The 21,178-nt window shown below is 57.5% G+C and overlaps 2 protein-coding genes across 3 annotated transcripts; both read right to left on the reverse strand.

Annotated features, from left to right (window-relative positions):
* Positions 1 to 615: 615 nt before the first annotated feature.
* Positions 616 to 13,167, reverse strand: RGS5 (regulator of G protein signaling 5). Its single transcript, XM_075038343.1, has 5 exons — positions 13,026 to 13,167; positions 7,825 to 7,935; positions 5,341 to 5,402; positions 5,055 to 5,221; positions 616 to 4,564 (listed from the first exon to the last, which is right to left on the reverse strand). The coding sequence occupies exons 1-5, from the start codon at positions 13,067 to 13,069 to the stop codon at positions 4,403 to 4,405; spliced, it is 546 nt and encodes a 181-aa protein (XP_074894444.1). The 5' UTR covers positions 13,070 to 13,167; the 3' UTR covers positions 616 to 4,402.
* Positions 13,168 to 18,455: 5,288 nt separating this feature from the next.
* HTATIP2 (HIV-1 Tat interactive protein 2) lies at positions 18,456 to 21,055 on the reverse strand. 2 transcript variants are annotated; one of them, XM_075038344.1, is made up of 5 exons: positions 20,845 to 21,052; positions 20,654 to 20,761; positions 20,389 to 20,526; positions 19,563 to 19,624; positions 18,456 to 18,980 (listed from the first exon to the last, which is right to left on the reverse strand). In XM_075038344.1, the coding sequence occupies exons 1-5, from the start codon at positions 21,016 to 21,018 to the stop codon at positions 18,755 to 18,757; spliced, it is 708 nt and encodes a 235-aa protein (XP_074894445.1). In that variant the 5' UTR covers positions 21,019 to 21,052; the 3' UTR covers positions 18,456 to 18,754. The 2 variants fall into 2 exon arrangements, 1 of the variants encoding a protein (XP_074894445.1); XR_012651962.1 differs by having other exon boundaries at positions 18,790 to 18,980; positions 19,563 to 20,526; positions 20,845 to 21,055.
* Positions 21,056 to 21,178: the final 123 nt, after the last annotated feature.

Here is a 21,178-nt window from a genome sequence, read left to right on the forward strand (position 1 = left end):
TCGGCACCGTGAGCCTGGGGGATGCCGGGCTTTTTGGGTCCATGCTGTGCCTGACAGCGAGCTCAGCACAGGGACCACCCATCCTTGCCAAGGGGCTGGGGTAAGCATGAGGCCCCCCTGTAGGTGGGGAATGTATAGGAGCACCTCCTCACTGCAAATGTTTTCCACCCAGAGCTCCAGAGGGGAAGACGTTTTAGCTCAGAGCTCAACCTGTCCCTGGTCCCAAACCCTGTGAGCGCAGAGCTGCCGCCCGAAGGTGGCATTTTCGGGGGTGAGCAGGGCTGGCTCTTGCCCAGCCCCTGCCCCTGCAGACCCTGTGGCTGCTGCGGGAGCGGGAGCCGACTCTGCCAGCTGAAGCCCTGGGCAGCACCTGAGCAGTGGGGCTGGGGGTGCCCGTGCCGGGCTGGCGAGTTTCCTCTGGATCAGCCTCCTGGGGTGACACTTTTATTCCCTTTTCAGTTTCCTGAGAAACCAACCGCATGGGTTAGAGCAGGAGCTCTCGGAGACCTTTGGTCTTGCCAGGGCTTTTGGGCGCAAGTTTTGGGACTGCCCTGTAGAGGGTAAGGAAACGCTGCACCTTCAGTGCAAAGAGACAAAACGAATAGTCCATCGAGATAGTAGCGGAAATACATGTTTATGTGTGGATTACTGAGTGGTACAAGAATATGGGTTAACACAACCAGTTCCTCGATGCACACCAATGCCCCACGTCTTTACCCCGTGAAGATCTCTAATGGAAATCACCTGGAGAACATCAGAGTGAAAACCTGCTGCTCGCGGCTGCGAGGAGCCGATCCTCCCTCCTGACCTCGCTCCAGCCCTTGACCGCAGCACTCAGCACCCTCCAGGGAGTGACCAAGGACGGGTTGAGCCCTGGGACACCCGTGGGCAGTCCCCAGGACCGGGACCGGGCAGCACCGGCAGAGCCCTGCCTCAGCGTGCGGAGGGAGAGCTGGGTGAATCACACCACGGCCAGGGAGGTGTGGGGGTCCGGGTCACCGAATTAACCAGAAAACACACAAGAAACAATCCCCCAGCATCAATCCGAGGGATGCGGCTGCAGGGAGCCCTCCTCCGCACGTCCCTGTGGTGAGGAGCGGGCGCTGGGGAGGCAGGGAGGCAGCGCCTGATGCCTGGGGGACCCGGGTTGCAGCGTGGGGTTGCCTTGCCCCACGGCAGGTTTTGGGGTCCCTCAGAGAGCCCGAGACCTGCCGCCTGCACCGGCTCAGGCGCCGGGATGCGCTGGGGCTGCGGGCACTCGGCGGCCACAGGCACAGGGTGATCTCAGAGGATGTTTTGGAAGATTCAGCTTCACTTTCTGTCGGGTGGATGGCCAAGGTTTCACTCAGCGGGGTCTGGGACTGCGCTAAAGCCATGCATGCTCATCTCTGCGACAGACCCCAAGCACGATATCCAGACACTCTGCTTTTCGGCTCTCAGACTCACTGGGTTCTAGATGCCCACATTAGGAGTATGTATATATGTGTGTGTATACTTGTATATGTCTATAGGGATATAGATGTACAATGTCGTGTGTACAGTGCTCATACATATACCAAATGAGAGCAAGAGTGATAAAATACATGAAGTATTTCCTACCAGAAGTATAATGGTTGGTATCTGCCCAACAGTAGATACCTTTGGGCCTGTGGAAAGCTCGGCCGTGGGGTGGGTACAGGCATTGCTGCCTTTCTGGGGCAAGCCTGCCCGAGTAATTAGCCAAACGACCCTTCTACACAAACACAACTTCCCAAGAGCTCCAAAACACTTCAGGGGACACATTTTATGGCCACCAAGTAGCTCGCTGGCACCTGTTCAATCACCCCCGAAAGTAGGTTTCCAATATTTTAGCAGAAATCAGGCTGGGGAGGGATTTCCAATAGAGCTGTTTCACATCTCCTGAATACAGCCTCCACCTTTCTTTTCGGCACATACATACCCAGACACCTTCTCCCTGCCCCACACACTGCTGTTGCAGCTAGCAACATCTCAGGTTTTGATGGCGCGCAGCAAGCCAGCCTCCAGCAGCATCCCAGCGTTGGCATTTAACGGTGAAACGTGTGAGGGTATCTGCAAATAGCTGCCAAAGGATTAAGTAAAACTGAAAGATCTGGGTCTTTCTGCAGGGAAGCCTGTTTGCTTTCACATTTCTATGAGTCACGCTAAGAATAGGGAGCTTGAACATGCTGAACCAGCTTGTCTTGACACCAGTTCGTGGAGACGTTAGGGGGGTGCAGGGAGCGCACCTGGGCAGAGGCGGTGGGAGCATCCTGCAGCAGAAGAGCCGGCCAAGCCCCCACTCCTGCGCCCAGCCCTGCTCCTGCCTCCCCCTTGCTGCCCACCAGCTGCCAGGGGATCCTGCGCCCTTTCAACGGGACCCTCCTGCCGCTCGTGGGCTCTTTGGGGCTGCCCAACCGCCCCCCGCGCTCACCCCAGGGGAATGCCCTGTGAGCATCAACCCCTGCCGCTCCAGCACCGACGTTCCCAGGCCGTTTGCTCCAGAGGAAAAAACCAGTCACATTCGCGATGGCCTCCATCCTTCCCCTGCCTCCCCATCCCTGCCTGGAAAAGCAGCCCACTTCCTGCAGCTTGGGATGTATTTTTCTTCATCACCATAGTGACAACATGTAAATATTTGGGGCTGGTGGGGTTTTGATCAGATTTTTAAAGTCTTGAAGAGGCTGGCAAACCCGTTGTTTATGTTATTGCATTTTGGATGGAGTCTCATGACTTGCAGTTGAGGTTGAGCAGCCTGAGGGGGGGTGGCTGGTCTGGGATGCCTGCTGGGAGCACAGTCGCTTGTTATTTTTGCCTGCATCTGTCGGGTTGCAGGCTGAAGCAGCTCGTTGCAAGCCACGGCCGCGCAGATGCTGCACCAGGAAACCATCGCAGGGACGTCCAGGCCCCACGGAGCGGGAGTTCATCGCATTCGCCTCAAGGCTGAAATGAGAGCCCAGCCGCCTTTCGCGTATGCCCTTGCCACATCCTCAGATGTGATTTCTTCTGGTAGTGAACAGTGGCCTGGCTTTGAATCATTTGAAAAGAGCTGGTCTTTTTAAGGGACAGCGTTATGGAAATACGTCCTGGGCTGACAGGAGGAGACAGGAGAGAGAGATGCAGGCTACACAAACTCAGCAGAGTTTGCCATCTGTTCAAGAAGCTAGGGGTTTATTTTTCATATTTCCAACGATGGTTTTGTGTTTGGGTTCGGTTTTTGGGGGGTTGGTTTGGTTTTTTTTCATTGATCTGAACAGTTGCAATTGCAGCTTTTTTCCCCCGACATGATTTTCCTCCCTCCTCTAACCCTCAACTGGGTTTGTGCAGAAGTATCGCTTTGGCGTGCCTACTGCAGAGAGAAGCCACTGGAACAAGAAGCCACTGCAGCAACGTCCGAAGCTGCAATCCAAGCACACCCCCAGCCACCAGCACCGCTGAAGGCTGCGCGTAGGCACTGGGGACACGGGCACAGGCTGCAGACTGCGAGCTCGGTACGTCATGCAAGTGGTTGGAGCGAGCGGGAAGTCTGGGTTGCTAAACAGTCCCGGTGTTTTGAACAAACAGATCTCGTTTTTATCCTCTTTACTGTCTTTAGGGTGAAGCAAACAGGCTGTCTGACAGCTGACTCCGAGCGGAGTCGCTGGGGAAGCGGTGCTGCAGGCTCGCTCTGCCCACCCCTCGTGCCAGCCAGGTCCACCCCGCGGTGCCGTACAGCCGTCACCGCCATCCCTGCCGGACCGCCGTCCCAGCAGGACCACAGCCCCTGCCGTACAGCCGTCACTGCCGTACAGCCATCATCCCTGTGCTTGCTGATCAGCTGCTTTCCAAAGTCAGGGTGATGGCGATCGTGCGGTGGACGTGTCCCACCCCGGGGCTGCAGGTGCGCTGGATTTAGCCGGGGAGGGGAGCACCCGCAGGGTGCCCTGCGCAGCCTCAGCAGCACCCTGGGAAGCTGGGAAGAGGGAGCGAGCCTGAGCCAAACCAGCGATATGGGCAAAACTGGGAGAAAAATTGTCATGGCCTAAGAAGTAATGCAGAGCTGGTGCTTCAGAGCCTCCGACTAAAGCCAAGCCCCACAGCGCCAGGGACGCGCCGGCTGCCCGAGTGGCTCCCGGTCGCTGCGGGGCTGGGGCTGCTCCACCGCCCTTCTGGGTCCCAAACCCAGGGAGGATCACCAGGGGTTTCTGCTAATTGGTCTTTGGTGGGAGAGGAAAGAGACCGTAAGAGAGGAAACATCAGGACATCTGACAGTCCAAAGCACGGGGCGAGATGTTTAGCAACACCCCTGGGTGCTCTTCTAGGGTGGAATCAAGAAAGCGAAGCGGCTGCAGGAGAAGGGGCAGGTGTTTAGACAGAAGCAGTGGGACCGCCCGCGGGGAATGCCTCGCACAGCCCTGCCGCCTCGCTACTTGATTAACTCCTGATAAAACTCCGACCGCACGAATCTGGGCAGGGAGTCTTTCTCCATCAGGGCAAAGATCCTCTTCTGGGCCATGTCAAAGCTGGTTGGTGATGGTTCCACCAGGTTCTTCATGGTGACCGCCTTGGTGAAGTGGTCGATGTTCACCTGCGGTGGGAGTGTAAGAGGAATGGGGGCCCTGCCTTTTTGAGGGGTGGGTGATGGCATCTCCCCTCGCCTGCTCTGTCCCCCCAACAACCACACAAACGTTACAGGGAGGGACTGCAGCAGGTTCGCTTCTCTGGGGGAATTATTGGTGGCTAATCTGTAAGGATGAGGTCTACCCTGCAGCAAAGCTAACACAGGGGGGAGGATTACTCTAAATTGTCATTCCTTATGATTAACGTAAGCCCTCTGTGGGGAGAGGGGGCCAGGCGTGTGCTGGAGGTGCCGGTGGCAGGAGGCAGCCCAGCAGAGGCTGAGCACCCAAACAGGGGCACCGGGGCTGTGACGGGTGGGCGTGCAGCACGTGGGCATGGGGCTGCCCCTTGCCGAGGGTACGGCCCTCTGAACCCCTCAGCCGTGGTCCGAGGTGCCCTGCAGCCATCACTCTCCTTTGGGACCTCCCGGTACCGTCTCCTGCCCCGTGGCCACTGACCTCTTTGGGTGCCTCGGTCTGGATGAACTCCTCGTAGATCTTCTTGGCCTTCTCTGCCATCTTCACGGGGGACTTGGTTTTCTTGTAGTCCTCACAGGCCACCCAAAACTCGACGTTCTCCTCGCTGAACTCGGAGCGCAGGAAGCTGCGGAAGCTGGCGAGCCCGTCTGGGGGGGGGGCCGAGCCCTCGCTGAGCACCAGTGGTCCCAGGGGGGGCTGAGCCCTTGCTGAGCACCGGGGGGGACGTGGGATGAGGGGATGTGACCGCAGGGGGATGTGAACTTACAGGGGTTTTGCAGGAGCTTCTCCAGGGAATCGCGCCACTGCAGAGCCTCCTCCGGTGATGGCCTGAAGGGAGCAAAGAAAGCCCAAGTGGTCCATGCTTGCCCCACAGCCCTGGTCTGGCATCCAGGTTTTTAAATAATTCCTTTAAAAGTGGGGGGGAATGGAGTAACGATCTGTGGAGACTGTTGCAGAGTGGGGGAGATGGTCAAGCAATGGGGACGCCGCTGCATCCCAGCACAAGTACCCTCCTCCTGGGGAGAGCCAAGTGCCAGGGAAGGTGAGGATGGGGCTGGGCGGGCGAATTCCCCCACGTTGGAGCAGAGATGTGGCTGAACTGCAAACCGAGTCCCCTCTGCAGCCCTGGGGCCCCTCCTTGCCCCAGCGCCTGTGCATGGGAAGGCAGAGCAGGGGGCTCTGCAGGCAGCTGGGAAGCATCCCTGTTTTCCCGCTGGGCTGGGGAAGGATGCTCCCTGCTGCGGGGGGCTGGATCATTCCAGCCCTGCGCTGCTGGGGCTGGGGTCAGCGCCCCTCCACTCCCACAGCCCGCCCGTCCCATTCCCACGCCCCGCGGCAGGGCAGGACACAGGCCTCGGCTCCCTCCCTCCCCAGTGAAAACCTTCAGTGTTTTTCATGGGCGTATTTTTCCCTCTTTTTTTTTTTTTTTTTTCTTTTTTTTAAATGCGGCACTCGTACTGGGACTAAAGAGCTTTGTGGGTGTTTTTGTCTGTGGCTTTGTTGTTTTGTTTTTTTTTTTTAAGCTCCAAGGAGTTTGACCAAGCTGCCCTGGGACACAGGGCTCCTGCCGTGTTGCCTACCGGGGCCGATGCCCGGTGCTGGAGGGGAAGGGAAGACCCCTGACGCTGCTGAGCGCTGGGCTCGCTGCAGACCATCGCTGAGCAGAGCATCCCTGGGGCCGGGGAGGGAGCAGCAGGCAGGACAGCCTGCTGGTCCTGGGGGCCTTGGTGCTCAGCTGTGGGTCTGGGAAAAGTGCAGGGTGCTCCTACCCAGCCGTCCGCCTCAGGTGGCTCCAGCGGGGAGAGGAGAATGGCAGAAATACGAGTCTTGCTCAGGTTGGGTATCCAGCCCTCATTTGTCATCAAACCACCGGCACCCAGCAGTAAAGACCACGATGGGGGCTCTGATTGTTCACTTTCTGGACCTCGAATTGCATTTGCACTTGCTGTCAAGGATCAAAAGCTCCCCCTGACCCCGCGTTTCTGCCAGGTGTCTCCCCACCCCGGTGAGGGGGAGCATCGCTGCAGCGAGCCAACACAATCCAGATTTCCTGGAAACTACCAAATTCACTTTTCCATTATCTGAATGTCCCAGGGATGATATTAACTGTGAGCGAGATGCTGACGGGTGAGTGATGCCGAGGCTGCGCAACGATGCAGTGCGGGAGAAAACAACTCCAGCCAGTGGGGAGCGAAGATGTCCTCGGGCTTTCTGCAGGGACAGCTAATGGGGACAAATGTGTCTCCTTCGCAGAGGCATCCAGGGCACAGCAGCGACCGAGTGCGAAACGCGCCGTCCGTCGCGCTCCGCCTGCCCTGCCGCAGCCATCAAAGTGACTGCAGCTCTCTGCAGGCTCTCGTCAGGGTGAGCGAGGTGTTTGTCTGCACGTTGGGGTTGGGTTTGGGGGTTGTTTTGGTTTGTTTGGGGTTTTTAGCAATCCCTTGGGGGAGGGTTACCAGTTTAGAGTAACATTGCCTGGGCTGAAGGGGAACGTGGGGAGGGGGAAAGAGGCTGAAAGAGGGGTCAGGGGAGCAGCTCAGGCACCTGGCTCAGCTGCCCAAGGCTGGGCTGGAGGTACCCCAGGTGAGGCCATCACCCTACGTCCAGGCAGCCATCCTCCTTCTAGATTTAAGCCAAAATTTCTTTTCATGGTTTATTTTGCCTCCTGTGAACTGTTAATCCTGCAGCACAGCCCATCAGCCCCTCCAGCTTCTCCTCCGCTTTGCTTTGTCGTTAAAGCAGCTCGGTGCTGGAGAGCAGAGGCTCAGGACGAAGGCGATAAAGCGAGAAGGTGCCATCGTCGTGGAGCTGCCCAGAGGCAGGCACCGTGCCGTGGGGCCGTGCACCCACCTCGGGGACACGCTGCCACCCCAAAGCCAGCAGGCTGGGCAAGGCTGGCACCTCTGGGCTCAGGCGGGTGACTCAGAGAAGACCATGTGCCGAACGCCTCTGGCAAAACCTTTATCGAATAACGTGAAATCTCATCAAAAGTAAATTGAGTTTCTGCGAGAAATCTGTTTTCCATAAAGCTGTACTGCCTGGCACGTCTCATGCTGCCCTGACGTAACTCTCGGAGCCCACACCTAGCCGGCGGGTCACGAGGAGCGTGCCACCAGCTGCCTGCCACGGAAAGCCAGCCGTGCCCACCCGCAGCAGGGGCTTCAGCTCCTCCACATCCCAAAAGGGGCTCGCATCCAGCCCTCCGGCCGGGCACAGGTGCCAGCACAGCCCGCCCCGGCACAGTACTCACTTCTGGGCCTTGGGTGGCTTCTCCGGCTTCTCCGGGTAGGGAATGATGAAGTCAATGGCCGAGTCGGGCTTCTGGAGCAGTGTGCCCAGCTTGGTCTTGATCTCCTTGGCCCTGCAGGAGGGGATGAGCAAAGGCAGGTCAGGCAGAGGGACGGGGCCGTGGGGATGGTCCCTGCCCTGTGCCCGCACGGACCCCGCCACGGCCACTGGTGAGGTACAAAGCTGTGTAATTAATTACACGTGAACAAATGGACCCTAATGCTGTAAAGGCGCCTGGCTGAGGCATTTCAAACCAGGCACTCAGAATTAGCGGCAGCTCTTGATCTTGATCTCTTTGCTTTGTCCCCATCTGTGGCCGGGATAATTTTATCAGCAGAGCTGGCGGGCTGCTCTGCGGATGAATTAGGGGATGTGTGTGCAGCACTCAGTTTCTATAGTGATGAGCCTGGATGAAATGCTGGTGAGATGAAGGAGCTGCCGTCGGAGAGGAGGCTGTGCAGGGTGCTGTGCTGTGCGCAGGGTGCTGTGCACAGTGGTGCCAGCCCCACTCCAAGCCCCATCCCACGTTGCGCCCGCCAGCCCCCCGCTGCCAACAGCATTTGGAGCAGGATGCCCTAATATATATCTATGTAGTGTATATATAAGTAATATATAAGCCTTATGTCTGCAATGGGAAGGGTCCTGCAAACAGGTACCTGCCGGGTGCTGCTTTCCCTGGGCAGAGGGGGAAGAAGGGGAGTTTCAGGAGTGGAAGTATTCCCACTGCCAAAGGCTGAGTGCCAGGCACCGCTGCCACGAGGCCACACTCCAGCCCTCCATTTGGAGGATGCAGACACAAGAGGGGTCCTGGGGCTTGACGGCAGGTCCAGCTGTCTCCCGAAATGTTCCCTTTTGTGCAAATACAATTTGCAACGTGGTCCCGAGCATCTAAAGCCACCGAGGAGGCTCCTCTCTGCCACACCTTGGTAGCAAGAGCGAGCCGAGCTTTTGCAGAGAACACTCAGGTGTGGTGCGTAAGACTGAAGAAATAAAGGGCTGAAAATGGACCCCCCCCCAAACCCCATCTTTGCAGGGCAGGACTTTTCCCTGGCACAGCAACATTTGGTGGCTTCCAGGTCATCTTGCTGGCCCAGAAGGTGAATGACAGCAAGGGGACACACGGCTTCCCCACGAGCCGGCTGGGCTCAGTGCCTTTGCCACGGTGTGGCTGTCAAAACCGGTACCAGCAGCTCCCTGGCTTCAGGGCTCACTGCGCTTCTCCTCTCTGCTGTTTATTTTCAGGAACCCTCTGTGGATGATCGCACCCTTGCTATGTCGGAGCAGAGCAGACCCAGAAACCCAACTGTTTTCACGGAAAATGTCAGCAGCTACAGGGACAGCTTCCACTGCTTGCGCTTCTGAGAAAACTTGAATCTTGCCTGGAAAGACCAGGACCTTAGGTGAAGGGTGATGAGGTCCCCACGCTCCCACACTGCGGTGTCTCTGGGACAGGGATGCTGCCATGCACCGTTCATCCTGCTCCCTCTAATAAATACATAAAATGCAGATAAATGCTCCAAGCCGGAGCTGGCTCCTGATGCCCAGAGCCTGGGGCTGGCTCTCCTGCGAGCCTCAGGTGCCCCTTGGCACCCCACAGGCTGGCACTGCCATGCCGGGACCCCCGTGGCACGGCCCCGACCCACATGGATGGCAGAGCTGCAGCAAGGAGGAGTAGGTGAAGGGGGCAGGAGCCGCAGCCCCCTTTGCACCAAAGCAATGGGTGGGTGCAGAGGGTGCCCCAGGAAAGCCGACGGGGCAGGACAGCTTCTCCCTCGGTTCTGCTTTCCCAGACGTCTGTGCTTGTGGCCATGGTGCTCCGCAGGGAAGGGGACACGTGGGCTCAGGCAGCATCTTTCAAAGAAGGGCTAAACAAAAATGCCAGCTGCCCCCTGGTCCCTCTCCCTGCCACCACCCAAAGCTCAGGAGGGCAGAGCTGGGGACGCTGCTACGGCCGACCTGCTGCTGGTGCCGGGTGCCGTGCACCAGGGACGGTCCCCTCCAGGCGATCGGACCGTGTGCCCGATCGCAGGGGTTTCATCTGGCAGGAGCAGGGGTGAAGAGCAAGGGGGAAGGGGCTCACCCACCTCTGAAGTGAGGACGGTGGATGCCGGGGGTCCCGAGAAGGCAGGGGGGAAAACATGGGCCGTGCTGGGAGAGAGCCAAATCTAACACGTGAGGTGGGAAGACACTGCGGGTATCGCTGTCTGAGCAGAACCTGGGGACCCCCCTACCCGGCTGCGGACAAAGCCAACACACACGCGAGATTTGGACGCAACTGACGGCGGCTTCACGCAGCAGCAAGCGCTTTCCTGGATAATGCTTAGATGTGGTTCAAAATCGTGCTCTCCGATTCCCACCCTCTGACAGTGACTTACGGCCAACATCTGTCAGGCTCAACGGGCACTAATGGGCCGTAATGGCCCTGAGCAGCCCCAGCTGAGCCCCACACCCTGCCCACGGCCCCAAACTCCATTTAAGCTCAGCCCTGGGGCTGCCTTCTTTTGGGCTGTGCTCTAGGCAAGCTTCTCCCCAGCCTGGTCTCCTGGATTGGCGTTGGACCTATGTCCCAGCCCCGCTGCCTGCTGCTCCCAATGGGGCTCCCTGGATGGCTCCGTCTCCTTCCCATCCCACGGCGTTGTCGATGAACCATCAGTGGTTGCCCACCCTGCTGAAGCTCTGCAGGTCCTGGAGTGGGGACAGCAGCAAGAACCTCCCCCCACCCCCCCGAGCAAGTCCTCGGCTGTGGGACTTTTGTGAAACATGGGGAGACGGCGGAGACGAGGAAGCTTTTTGAAAGGCGGCGAGAAAGGACAGCCAGAGGGCTGAGCGCTTGCAGGCTGGCGGGAGGGAAGCACTATTTAAAGACATCGTCCTGGCATCCTCCAGCAGATGTATTACAAGCTTTCAAGCAAGGCTTCAGCAAAGGCTAAACAGCAGGGTAAAAAAAGGCAGTTATAAATGAAAAGGCATCCTTCAAAAACCCCCCAGCTATGTCCGAGTGAGAAAAAGCAAGAGGACCGTAAACTGTGGAAGGTTAAGTGTGAGAACATATGGGAGCGAGCCAAGAAAAAGTCTGAGAAACAGCTTCCAAGAAGCATTAAAAGAAAATATGGGTTCTGTCAAACACATCACGAGCAAGAAGGCTGCTGGGGAGGGCCAGGAGACACTCCAGCTTTAAAAACAAAACAAAAAAAAAGAAGCTCAAAGAGAAGTTAAAGCTATAGCTGAAAACTAAAGCTGCTGCTGTGCCTGAGGGCAGGGAGGTGCTGGAGGGAATGCCCCTTGAGGGGAAAAAGGCTCCAGGGGGCATTCGAGGAGCCATAAAGCTGCAAGCGTGATGCTGTATGGGCATGTCAGCAGCAGCTGCATCGGAGAGCCGTGGTGGACACATGGACAAATATGGACTATTGGAGAGGAGTCGAGGCAGTTCTGGCAGTAGGAAGAGATTCCTTCAAAACTATCGGCCCTCTCGGAAGAGGCCAGCAAGCACATGGCTTGGGGAGACTCAGGGGTATGAGCCCCTCGGCTCTGCAGGGGATCTCGGATGGGCTCTCCAGACCCCAGGCAGCTGCAAGGGGGAAGGTCATTTCATGGGGAACGGCGTGGGAAAGGTAGTACGCAACGCGGAGGGGACGTGGCGTGTTTTCCTCGGTGGGGAGAGTCCTAGGGGAACGCGGGCTGGGACCGTGCTGTTAAACATATCACGTGCGTGGGGAGAAGGGGGTCAGTGGCCGAGCAGCAGATAACTGTGCTACCCGGGTACAGCACTTCGGGACCAGTTGTGAGGAACTGCAGGAAGGTCTCGTGAGACTGGCAGGGAAGTAGCTGTTGAAATGCCTCCTAGACCAATACGAAACGATGCACATAGGACAAACTCAGTCCTAACTCCGTGTGTAGAAGTGTAAGTGAAGCTGCCTTCAAGAGTGAGGATTTGAGGGCATAACGGAGGTCAGTGAAAGCATAAGCATAGCAGCAGTGGAAAAAAAGACTAATTTAGTATTAGAAAGTAGCAGAAGAGTGACAACATATATGACAGCAGAGCAGAAACTTGTGGATCACCCACATCTGGAAGAGTGCTACTCAGCCACCCGTGAGGAGGAGGCTGCAGGAGACGAGGCGAGGGGGCATGAGGATGGCCGAAAGGCACATTTCAGACAAAGGCATCCTCACAGGTCCGCGCTCCCGTTTGTGCCTGTGATGGGAATCTGCCTTGCTTTCAGGCAAGCAGCGTCAGCCTCCGGTGGCACAGCTTCAGCTGGCGAAGGGGGTGCTTCTCTCGAGCTCCTCCCAGGCCAGCGAATGCCACCCTCATCTAAAAACCAGGACTAAGGCATTTGCAGCTGTGAGGAAATCCTCACTGGGTAATTCACGTGTAAAGTCTTCTACCAAGTTTCCTCCTTAGGTGAAGGATTGAGCACCCCGCTGCTGCAAGGAGAACCCCAGCCTCGTGCGGTGGCCTCCCTTCCATCTCAGCTTCTCACCGGACCCCCTCCAAAACCTCTCCAGCTCCGAGGAGAGAGCAGGTTTCGATCAGCAGGAGAATGGCTGGGAGCCTGCCTGGGTTCCCAAAGGGTGAGAGAAGCCTGGGAAGCACCACCACTACCCGGGGCAGGTTTTGAGGGAAGCGCTGGGGCAGAGGGGGATGAAGATGAGGATGGGTGCCACGAGCGGGACAGAGCGGGTGCTCTGCACAGGGCTGAGCCTCGTGAGAGGGACCGGGGCCAGCTAATCCATGTGCGAGGGAGACACAGGCAGTTAAAGAGGATTTTGAGGCTTTTTGGAGCCAGGGCTGTTTTTGCCCCAGAAAGGCAACCGCTTTCCTGCTTTTTTTCCTCCCCACGTTTTGCAAATATTAAGATCTGAAGGCAACGCGCCCCTGCTCCAGACCTGCAGAGGGGAGCAGCTCAGGTTGAGGAGTGGGTTTGGGGCAGAGACGTTCTGGAGGGGAGAGTTTGGGACTGGATCAGCGCTTGCCCCCACCCTGAGGGTCTCAGCCACTCGCAGCATCCTGCTGAGCCACCACCAGCAACCCTCCCTTCCCTCCCAGTCCAGAGCTGGATGATCCCAGTCCCTGTAAGAGATGTCCATCGTGGGGATGTGCTGCAGGATGAGCCTCTCTGCCCCCCGGTCCCCCCCCGGCGTGCCCAGGCTGGCCGCTCTCACCTCTCCAGGCACGTGTGGGGTAGCGCTGCTAATCCTTTGCACATCTTGGCAGGCTGTCGTTCTCCTCGGATGCAAGAACAGTATGAGCGATGGCTAACGCAAGCAGCGGTGCCTCCGTCTGCAGCCCAGCTCCCCCCCTCTCCCTCCTATATAGCACCGGGAGCTGGACCCCCGCCAGCCCTGTAACCAATGCCGTCCGTCCCGCCGCAGCTGGCCCCGGCCCTGGCGGCTTCTGGATTTTGTTTTCTCCGCTCTAAGCTCACAGAGGGGGGAAAAAAAATGTGGTTTTTCTGGGGTGAGATCAGGTAATCAAATTGGAAGGGCCAAGCTGCTCTTTGGGGGGGCTTCAGGAAGCCCACAGGGTTTCTTCTTAATGACATATCAGGCTTCAGGTCAGTATTTAGAAGAGCCAGGTAGAAATGCTTCATTCAAGCAAGGTTGTTTCCAATGAAAAATGTCACTTTCATAAAAATAAAAGTGCTTACAAGAAGTATTGCTGTTGATTTAAAGGCTGTGGCTAATGTCAAAATATCCAGAGTTTCAACAGTGGTTATCGGCTGGTGGATAACAGTGGCCTTTGTTCCTTAACAAATTCACTTTAATGTAAGCTTAAAAAAAACCAAACATCTTTTAATCATAGCAAACGTTCTGGTTTTATGTGACAGTGACGCTTTGATGAGGCCAAAAAGAATTCCCACCCGGAATTTTGTTATGTGGAAAATTCAGACACTTTTTCCACCCCACTTCAGAGCAGTAGGACACACACCAGAGCCCGCAGCTGCCCATGATGTGGGGCCTGAGCAGGGACCGGTCCCCACCTCCCCCTGTGTGGCTCTGCCCCATCGCTGCCCCGCCAGGACACAGCCCCTTGTTCACCTAAAGCTTGGGTGTTGCACAGTGTCACGGTATTTCTGTTTGCTCTGGTAAGGTCTCTTGGATTGCTCCACTAACTCGCAATCCCGGAGCCAGTGCCTCCCTATGGTTGTGACATCTGCGGCACAAGTTTCTCCCGGCCTCAGCCAGGCGCCCAAGCATGGTGTAGGTGCAACCCCAGCAAGTGAGGCTGCCTGCTGAGAGGTAAATCATGGCAAACACAGGGACCAGCCTGGCTCTGAGGGGTCCCATAGCCAAAGCCCCAACTCAATGGATCCCCACGGCCGCTCAGGGGGAGGACATGCTGCAGCGGAGTCACTCCTAACACTCCTTGGAGTGGAGAGGGTAACCGCAGCCACCCAGGACGTTTTCCCTCCTGCCTTCCACCCGGGATGTGACAGTCCATCCTCAGCCGGATCACCTGGGGCACGGCTCGTCGTGGGGGTCTGCACGGCTGGACTAGAGCTGGCACAAGGGGGAAGCCCTCAAACACAGGCGGGGCGGCTGGGGGGGCCTCGGCGCCAACTTTTTCGCAGTTTGTGTAGCAGGACTTGCTCACACCCACGCAGACCTTTGCCACCCCCCACCGGTGCCTGTACAATTACGCCTCCTCCAGCACAGGCACGCACGGACTGTGTGCGGCTCCGCTCTGCCTCCATCTCCTGCTCCACCCCAACCAGGGCATTCCCCTGGGCATCTCGCTCAGGCTTCACCCTGGAAATTCTGCCACGTGCCTGTCCCTGACCTCAGCTGCCTGGGCAACTATGAAAATGTGCATCCGAGTGCCTTGTTTAACACTCGGAGCTTGGAATAGGAGACCTTGCTCCTAACCTGGCTGTCCACACCCCAAGGGCACTAATGGCCTCAATTGCCCTGATCAGCCCCACCTGCCCCCTCAGACCAGGGCTACATTTAAACCCAGCCCTGGGACCTCTTTCCCACCCTAAATGGTATTAGAGGTATGCCTGGCTCTGGATCCTGGGTGGACTTTGGACCTGCATTGCAATCCTGTCTCCTGCTGTTCTGGGATTATGCAGCAAGCCAGTGTCTGCGTTTCAGCATGTGAGTGCAGTAACCGAAAGCTAGAAGTCTGCTGGAAACTGTGCCTCCCTGGAGAGCTTGGGCAAGCTTTTTACTGGTTTATAATGGGAATCGAATGAAAAAAGTACAGCCTATAATTTCAGAGGATGAGATGCTCAAATGGCATTTGCCTGGGCTTGGGCTGATTAGAGACCCCCCCCAGATGCGCCCAAGTAGGGGTGCCAGGCCTGGGGTGGAGGGGGGCTGCCCCTTTGTGCTGCCAGGCATTGATGTGCCCACCAGCCCCTCTCGTGCCTTGCAGAGGGGGGAAAGGAAACAACAGCAGACACAGTCGATGGAGGTACTTCACTCCTTTGCAGGCTGCTATCATCTTGCCCTTTCCGCAGAGGAGTTGGGGGGAGGCTCTGTTACTAGCATGGAGGTGCCTCACCCCAATTTGGGGACAGCCCAGAGCCCAGTTGCCCCGTTTCCCAGCAGCTGGGGTGCAGCTCTCCAAGGGACTGCAGCCTTGCAAGCTCAGCAGGTTTGCTGGGTTGTGCCAGTTGCCCTGGGGGCCAAAGAGCGCATGGGGGGGCCATTTGTTTGCTAGCAGGGATGTCACCAGGGTACCCCAAGTGCCAGGTCAGCGCCTGCCAGCTCGGTGGCTGCTTTGAAAAGCTCCTTAGAGGCCGAGGTGCTGTTTTTGCAGGGTGCTTTGCCAGCCAGCTGGGCACCTCCTGGCACGGAGGGGAGTGGGTGGCAGCGAGGGGTGGGCGAGAGGTGCCAGCGGTTCTCACAGCTGCCGGGCTGGGAAGGGCGATGGGGCCATGGGACCACATGGGAAGCCCCCGCAGCCTCACGCTCGGCTGCCGAGCTGTTGGGAATGCGGTTGTTTTTTCTCATTAATCTTCAATAATAAAGTCAGCGTCGGAAATCCCGGGGGAGCTCAGATCTGTGGGATCAGGCGGTTTGTGCGAGTGCGGTCCAGGAGACACCCAGCACCCTGACATCCTCTCCTTTCAGCTGGGGCTGCGTGCCCTGGAAGCAGCCAGCCTCTCCAGGAATGCCAGGGGCACGGCTCCAGCTCTGCAGAGCTCCCGCTGCTCGGAGGAGCCTGGAGCTCTGCCCTGTGAGACCCCAGGGAGGAATTGGGTCTCTCCCCTAAAGACTTATAACTACTTTACTTCTTTCAGTCCTCGGTGGGCAAATCCCCTGCTCCTGTGGCTCTGCTGTAGTTCCGTGACCAATATTCTATAATCTCTTCCACAGCCCCAGCGTGGGGGTTTAATGAATGCACAGGGTAAGCTGGGGAAATTGAGGTCCAACACGAGCAACAAAGATTCATGCAAGAAGGTGATAAGGAAGTGATACCGTGTGCTGGGACTGCAGTTGTGCATTTTAGGAGAGACTTATCTGAAGCACTGAGAAAGAAACCCTATACCATTGAGCAGCAACAAGGGTTACACAGAAATAGCTTGTATTTTCTGCAGACCTTTGTCCAGTAAGAAATGTTTGGTTTGTGCATTTCAAGGCTTTAGAGTGCTAAGAAAATATTTCCAATAAGAAACTACCCAGACCTTCCTTTTCTTCCCACGACAGCTTAATTTCTTTAAGAGCCCTTCTGGGAGGGTTTCTTGGAGATCCAAGTACACTCCAAGGACCAGACTGTCTTGTGTACACAATGGCCCGTTTCCTCCAAGAGCACTCTAGGTTTGTGCCTTGCAACTGCCCCCTCAAAAGCCACGTGGAATCTTGCATTACACCAGATTTATCCTGGGCTCTGTTATTTCAAGACTTTATTATCCTTTCTAACAACTTGCCTTTTATAGAAGGTAGCCTTGCTGCTTTGCAGTTTCCTGGTTCCCACTGGAACTTTTTAAAAATTAGCATCATATTTAACAACATTGGTTTTTTGGTAGAGAGATCACTGTAATTCTCACCCAGGCGAGTATTTGGCAATTCATCTGAGTGCTCCTTCTGGCAGATTTTTAACCATGTGTTCTAAAAATGGGGTTAGCTTTTTCTTTTTTTATTTTATTTTTTTTTTCCTCTCAGTGCCTTGGGACAGTCATGCAAATGTGTGTCCCCTAAGGAATGAATCTAGCGTGAGCTCCTTTACAGCAAAGGTCAATGCAAGGAACTCACCAAGCTTTTCCATGATGGCTCTTTCCTTCTCATAGAGCCTGATCACGTCGTGTCCCCAGGGCTCTCTGGAGAGCTTTCTGCTTCTCACATAGTCATGATTAATTTTTATGCCTTTGGGGTGTTTTCCTCAAATCTTCTGTGGCCTGCCTTTCACCTGTAACTTTCCAGAACTTGTATTCTTTTTTTACTCTCTCATCTGTATGCAACTTCCACTTCCTCTAAGGTCTTGCCGCTTCAGGTATTCATTTCCACTCCCCTGTATAAGCACATCACCTTTTTAAGGCTAGTCTACCTCTCATTTCCTTTTTGACATTAAAGTTACTGCTTTTGCTCTCACCAGGACAGTCTGATCAATAAATATGGCTCTGTGGCCTCTCATTTGTTACCTTTGAGCTAAGCCCTGTGCATGGTTCAGGAGTCACTTGGGTGACAGAGTGTGGGGTTACACCATCCCACTGCCTCCACCAAGCTTCTGAGGTCCAGCCTGATATTAAAACACTTGTGCAGAAGGAAGGAGCCGGGGGATCCCAGCTCCCTCTCCTTGCTGCATCCAAGTCACTGACACAGGAGCCACGGGTAAGGTCGAAGAGGAGAAAACCCTAGAAAGCAGCATTACCCGGAGCACTAGGACTCTGGCCAGCTGGGAATTCGGGAGTCACGTAAGTCCTGCATCCCAGCTGCTGAGCCGCCAAGTTCCTCGACCCCAAGCATGAAGCCTGAGAACAGCCAGGGCTGCAGCTGGGACACAGTGCTGCTCCTTGAGCCTGCTCTGTGCCTGCAGCAGGGACCTGCTCCCCTTCCAGCACCCCGGCAGTGTGGGGCAGGGGCAAGCCCACCCCAAGATGTGCATGAGGCTGGCCTCTTGCACACACAGAGCACCCTTGGGAACAGGGCTGAGCTCTGGTTCACTTGTGTCCATAAGGAAAGCCCAGAAGAGCCAGCAGTGACAGGTGTCTTCAAGTTAATGCAATTATTTGCACAGTGTTTATGCTACTATAGGTACTAAAGTGACAGCCTGGATCTGAACACCAGCATCCCTGTAGCAGTCCCTCTGCACCCAGAGCAGATCGATGAGGATGAGGCACATGCCGCATGTCTGCAGAGACCTACTGCGGGCAGAGCCAGCACCCCAGGCACAGAAGAAACTGCTGCGCAGCTTGCAGGAACTCCGCTATCCAAGCGGCACTGGTGCCACCGTGTGCTCTGTGGGGTGCAGCCTCAGCACAGGCAGCTGCTCACCATCTCTGCTGTCCTGTGGCTGTCTACAGCATGGCCACTTGCCCGTGTGCTTTCCTTGAAGTGTCACCAAAAGACACAATCTGTGAACAGATGCGGTTGGGTTGGCAATGTGCAGCAGGCAAACACAATTTCAACACAAAGCTGGCACAAACAGACCACTCATAGGATTTTATTTACAGCCTGAATTCAAGAAATTGCCTGGATTACACCATTTTTAGCCAGATTTGCATGCTGGATCCAGGCAGCAGAGCACATAGTTTCTCCTCACCCACCAGCCAGGAGCTGCATTTTTGATCACCAGAATCAGCTGCCATGCAAAGAAGTGTACCTCTATCTCCACGTTAGCCATGCAAGCAGCCCGCTCCTCTCCCACGTGTGCATTCATCCTCGGCCCCAAAGCGCATCTGAACGGGCCAAGGAATCAAAGCTCTTTCCTGCCCATCCTTTTTGCTCTACGTGCCCTGCTGTGGCACTGCCTTTCCCAGCTCGTGGATGGCCCTGTTCTCCAGCACCTCCACCTTCCCCTCGCCTGGCTGCAGCACAGTGGCCACCATAGCCCTGGCCACCGTTTCCACAGGCACTGAGTAAGCAGTGGGGAAGACCCGAGCCACAACACCCAGAAACTGCTGGGCCATCCACTCTGTCGGCCGGGACTCCTGGCGGTTGCACAGCAGCACCCTGCAGAGTGAGGAGGTAAGGTGGGTCAGGCTGAAACCATCCCCCGGGGCAAAGCTAGCAACTGGGTTCTCCCGGTGTGCTGGTGGCCCAGCCCAGCTTGATAAATGCACATGGGGGCCATGGGGCTTTGGCAGGGTCCCAAAAAGTGACTGAGCTGAGCCCTGGGACGCTAAACTCCTTTCCCCGCAGTGCTGCCAAAACCAGGATGCCAGTTCTCCCAGGCAGCAAGAGCACAGTACAGCTGCAAGGATACAGGTGAGTATCCCCTTTCCGTGTAAGGTCAAGGTCTGTGCAGAGACAAGTTTTGACCTATGTCCCCCAACCTCTGCTTTCAACTCAAGCCTCTCCTTGCATGGCATGTGACACTAGCACTGGGATGGGCCCTGGGAGACTGCTGCGCTCGCTCCCTGCAGCACTGGGAAGCGGTGTGCTTGTCTGGGAGCTGCATTTACACCTGGTGGCTTTCTCCACTTCCCTCCCCAGCCCTCCACTTATACATCCTTTCTCTCTCCATCTCCCAGCCCACTGCCCTGGCAGCCCTCCACCTGAGTCCTGTGCCCTCCCTCCTCCACCACTACTCACGCTGGCCGGAGAATGGTACAGCGATCAAAACCAACGGCCTGGACCAGGTTCTCCACTTCTCCCTGTCAGAGCAGTCGGGCAGGATGAAAGGAGACAAGGATGACTGCAAGCACCATCCCTGCAACCCCGTGAATCGGGGGGAGAGTCGCCGAGCTGTGTGCAGGATGGCACCAATGCCAGTGCAAAGCTGGTGCAGGGCAGGCACTGCCTGGGCAGCGAGCAGCGATGGTGGGGCGAGTGTCCTCGGTGGACACATTGACCGTTAGTCAGCAGCGCACCCTTGCAACCATCACGCTAACTGCAACTGGACGCTCCTGAGACAGCAACTGGACACAGTGTCCAGCCTGGGGATGCGGCACAGGACACCGGCAGACAGCAGCAAAACCAGCAGATGTTGGGAGCTGCAGCACACAACACACTGGGAAAACTTTCGCGATGGGTACGGTCCCACCTGGGGAGCCCTTGGGCTCTCTCCCTCTGGACAGTTCACATCTCAGCTGGACACAGCCCTGAGCCTCCCCACCTCGCTGTGACGCCGTCCATCCCAGCTTGGGGTTGCGCAGCTGGGGCCGGGCTGGAGACCCCCGCGGGTCTTTCTGGGGTTTGAAGAGGGAGGCGGACGCTGCGTGCAGGCGTCGCGCTGCTTTGGACGAAGCCAGTTGCACGCCTGTGCAGCCAGCCCCCTTCCCTCGTCCCCCAGCACCGGGAGGACCCCCAGAGCCATTTGCGTCTCTCGAGACCTCAGCTCCCGCTTCGTTCCCGAGCATCCCGGCATTTTGTGACTCCCGCAGGAGCGCCGGGGAGCCCACCCCAGCTGCCCCCTCACCTTCACGCGGAGGTAGAGGAAGCGGCTGTCCCGGTTTGCCCCCCGGGAGGACTGCAGGACAAAGTGTTTGCAGCCCCCCGCCCGCGCCAGCTCCGCCGCCTGCGCCACGTAGTCCCGATCCACGCGCACGAAGCCGTCCTGCGGGGAAAGCGGAGAGGAGGGTCGGCGCGGCAGGGAGAAGGCAGGCGGGGGGCGAGGGCGGGCAGGCCCCCTGCCACCATCCCCCGGGGTGAGGTGAGGTGGGATGGGGGGGGGTCCCGCTCACCACGCCGGCCTTGGCCCTGGTGGTGCCCAGGCAGCAGAAGCCGACGTCGTGTCCCTGGAAGGCGGCGGCGTGCTCGCTCAGCCGCTCGAAGTCCACCACCGCCTGCTCCTGCGGGGAGGCCGAGGGTCAGCGCGCCCACCCCGGCCGCTCCTCAGGACCCCCCCGGAATCCGCACCCCCGGCCCTGCGCACCACGGCCGCCTCCGTCTCCTCGCCCAGGCTCAGCCGGCGCCGCCCGACCAGCGTCACCCTGGCGAAGAGCCGCCGGGCCAGCAGCTCCCGCAGCAGCGCCCGGCCCGTCTCCCCCGAGGCACCCAGGACGAAGCAGGCCCCGCCGCCGCCGCCGCCGCCTGACGCCGCCGCCATGTCGAGGGAGCGGAGGCGGTGGCGGGGCGGGCCCGGGGCGGGCGGCGGCTGCGCAGCCGGAGGCTTCGTCTTCCGGCTGCCCGGGGTTTAAGCCGGGCTCTTCGCGACGGGCAGAAGCCGCAGTTAAACATAAGGCGTTTTTCAGGGGCTGGGGGGAGGC

The sequence above is a fragment of the Buteo buteo genome, chromosome 10 (assembly GCF_964188355.1).
Source record: "Buteo buteo chromosome 10, bButBut1.hap1.1, whole genome shotgun sequence".
NCBI classification, from domain to species: domain Eukaryota; kingdom Metazoa; phylum Chordata; class Aves; order Accipitriformes; family Accipitridae; genus Buteo; species Buteo buteo.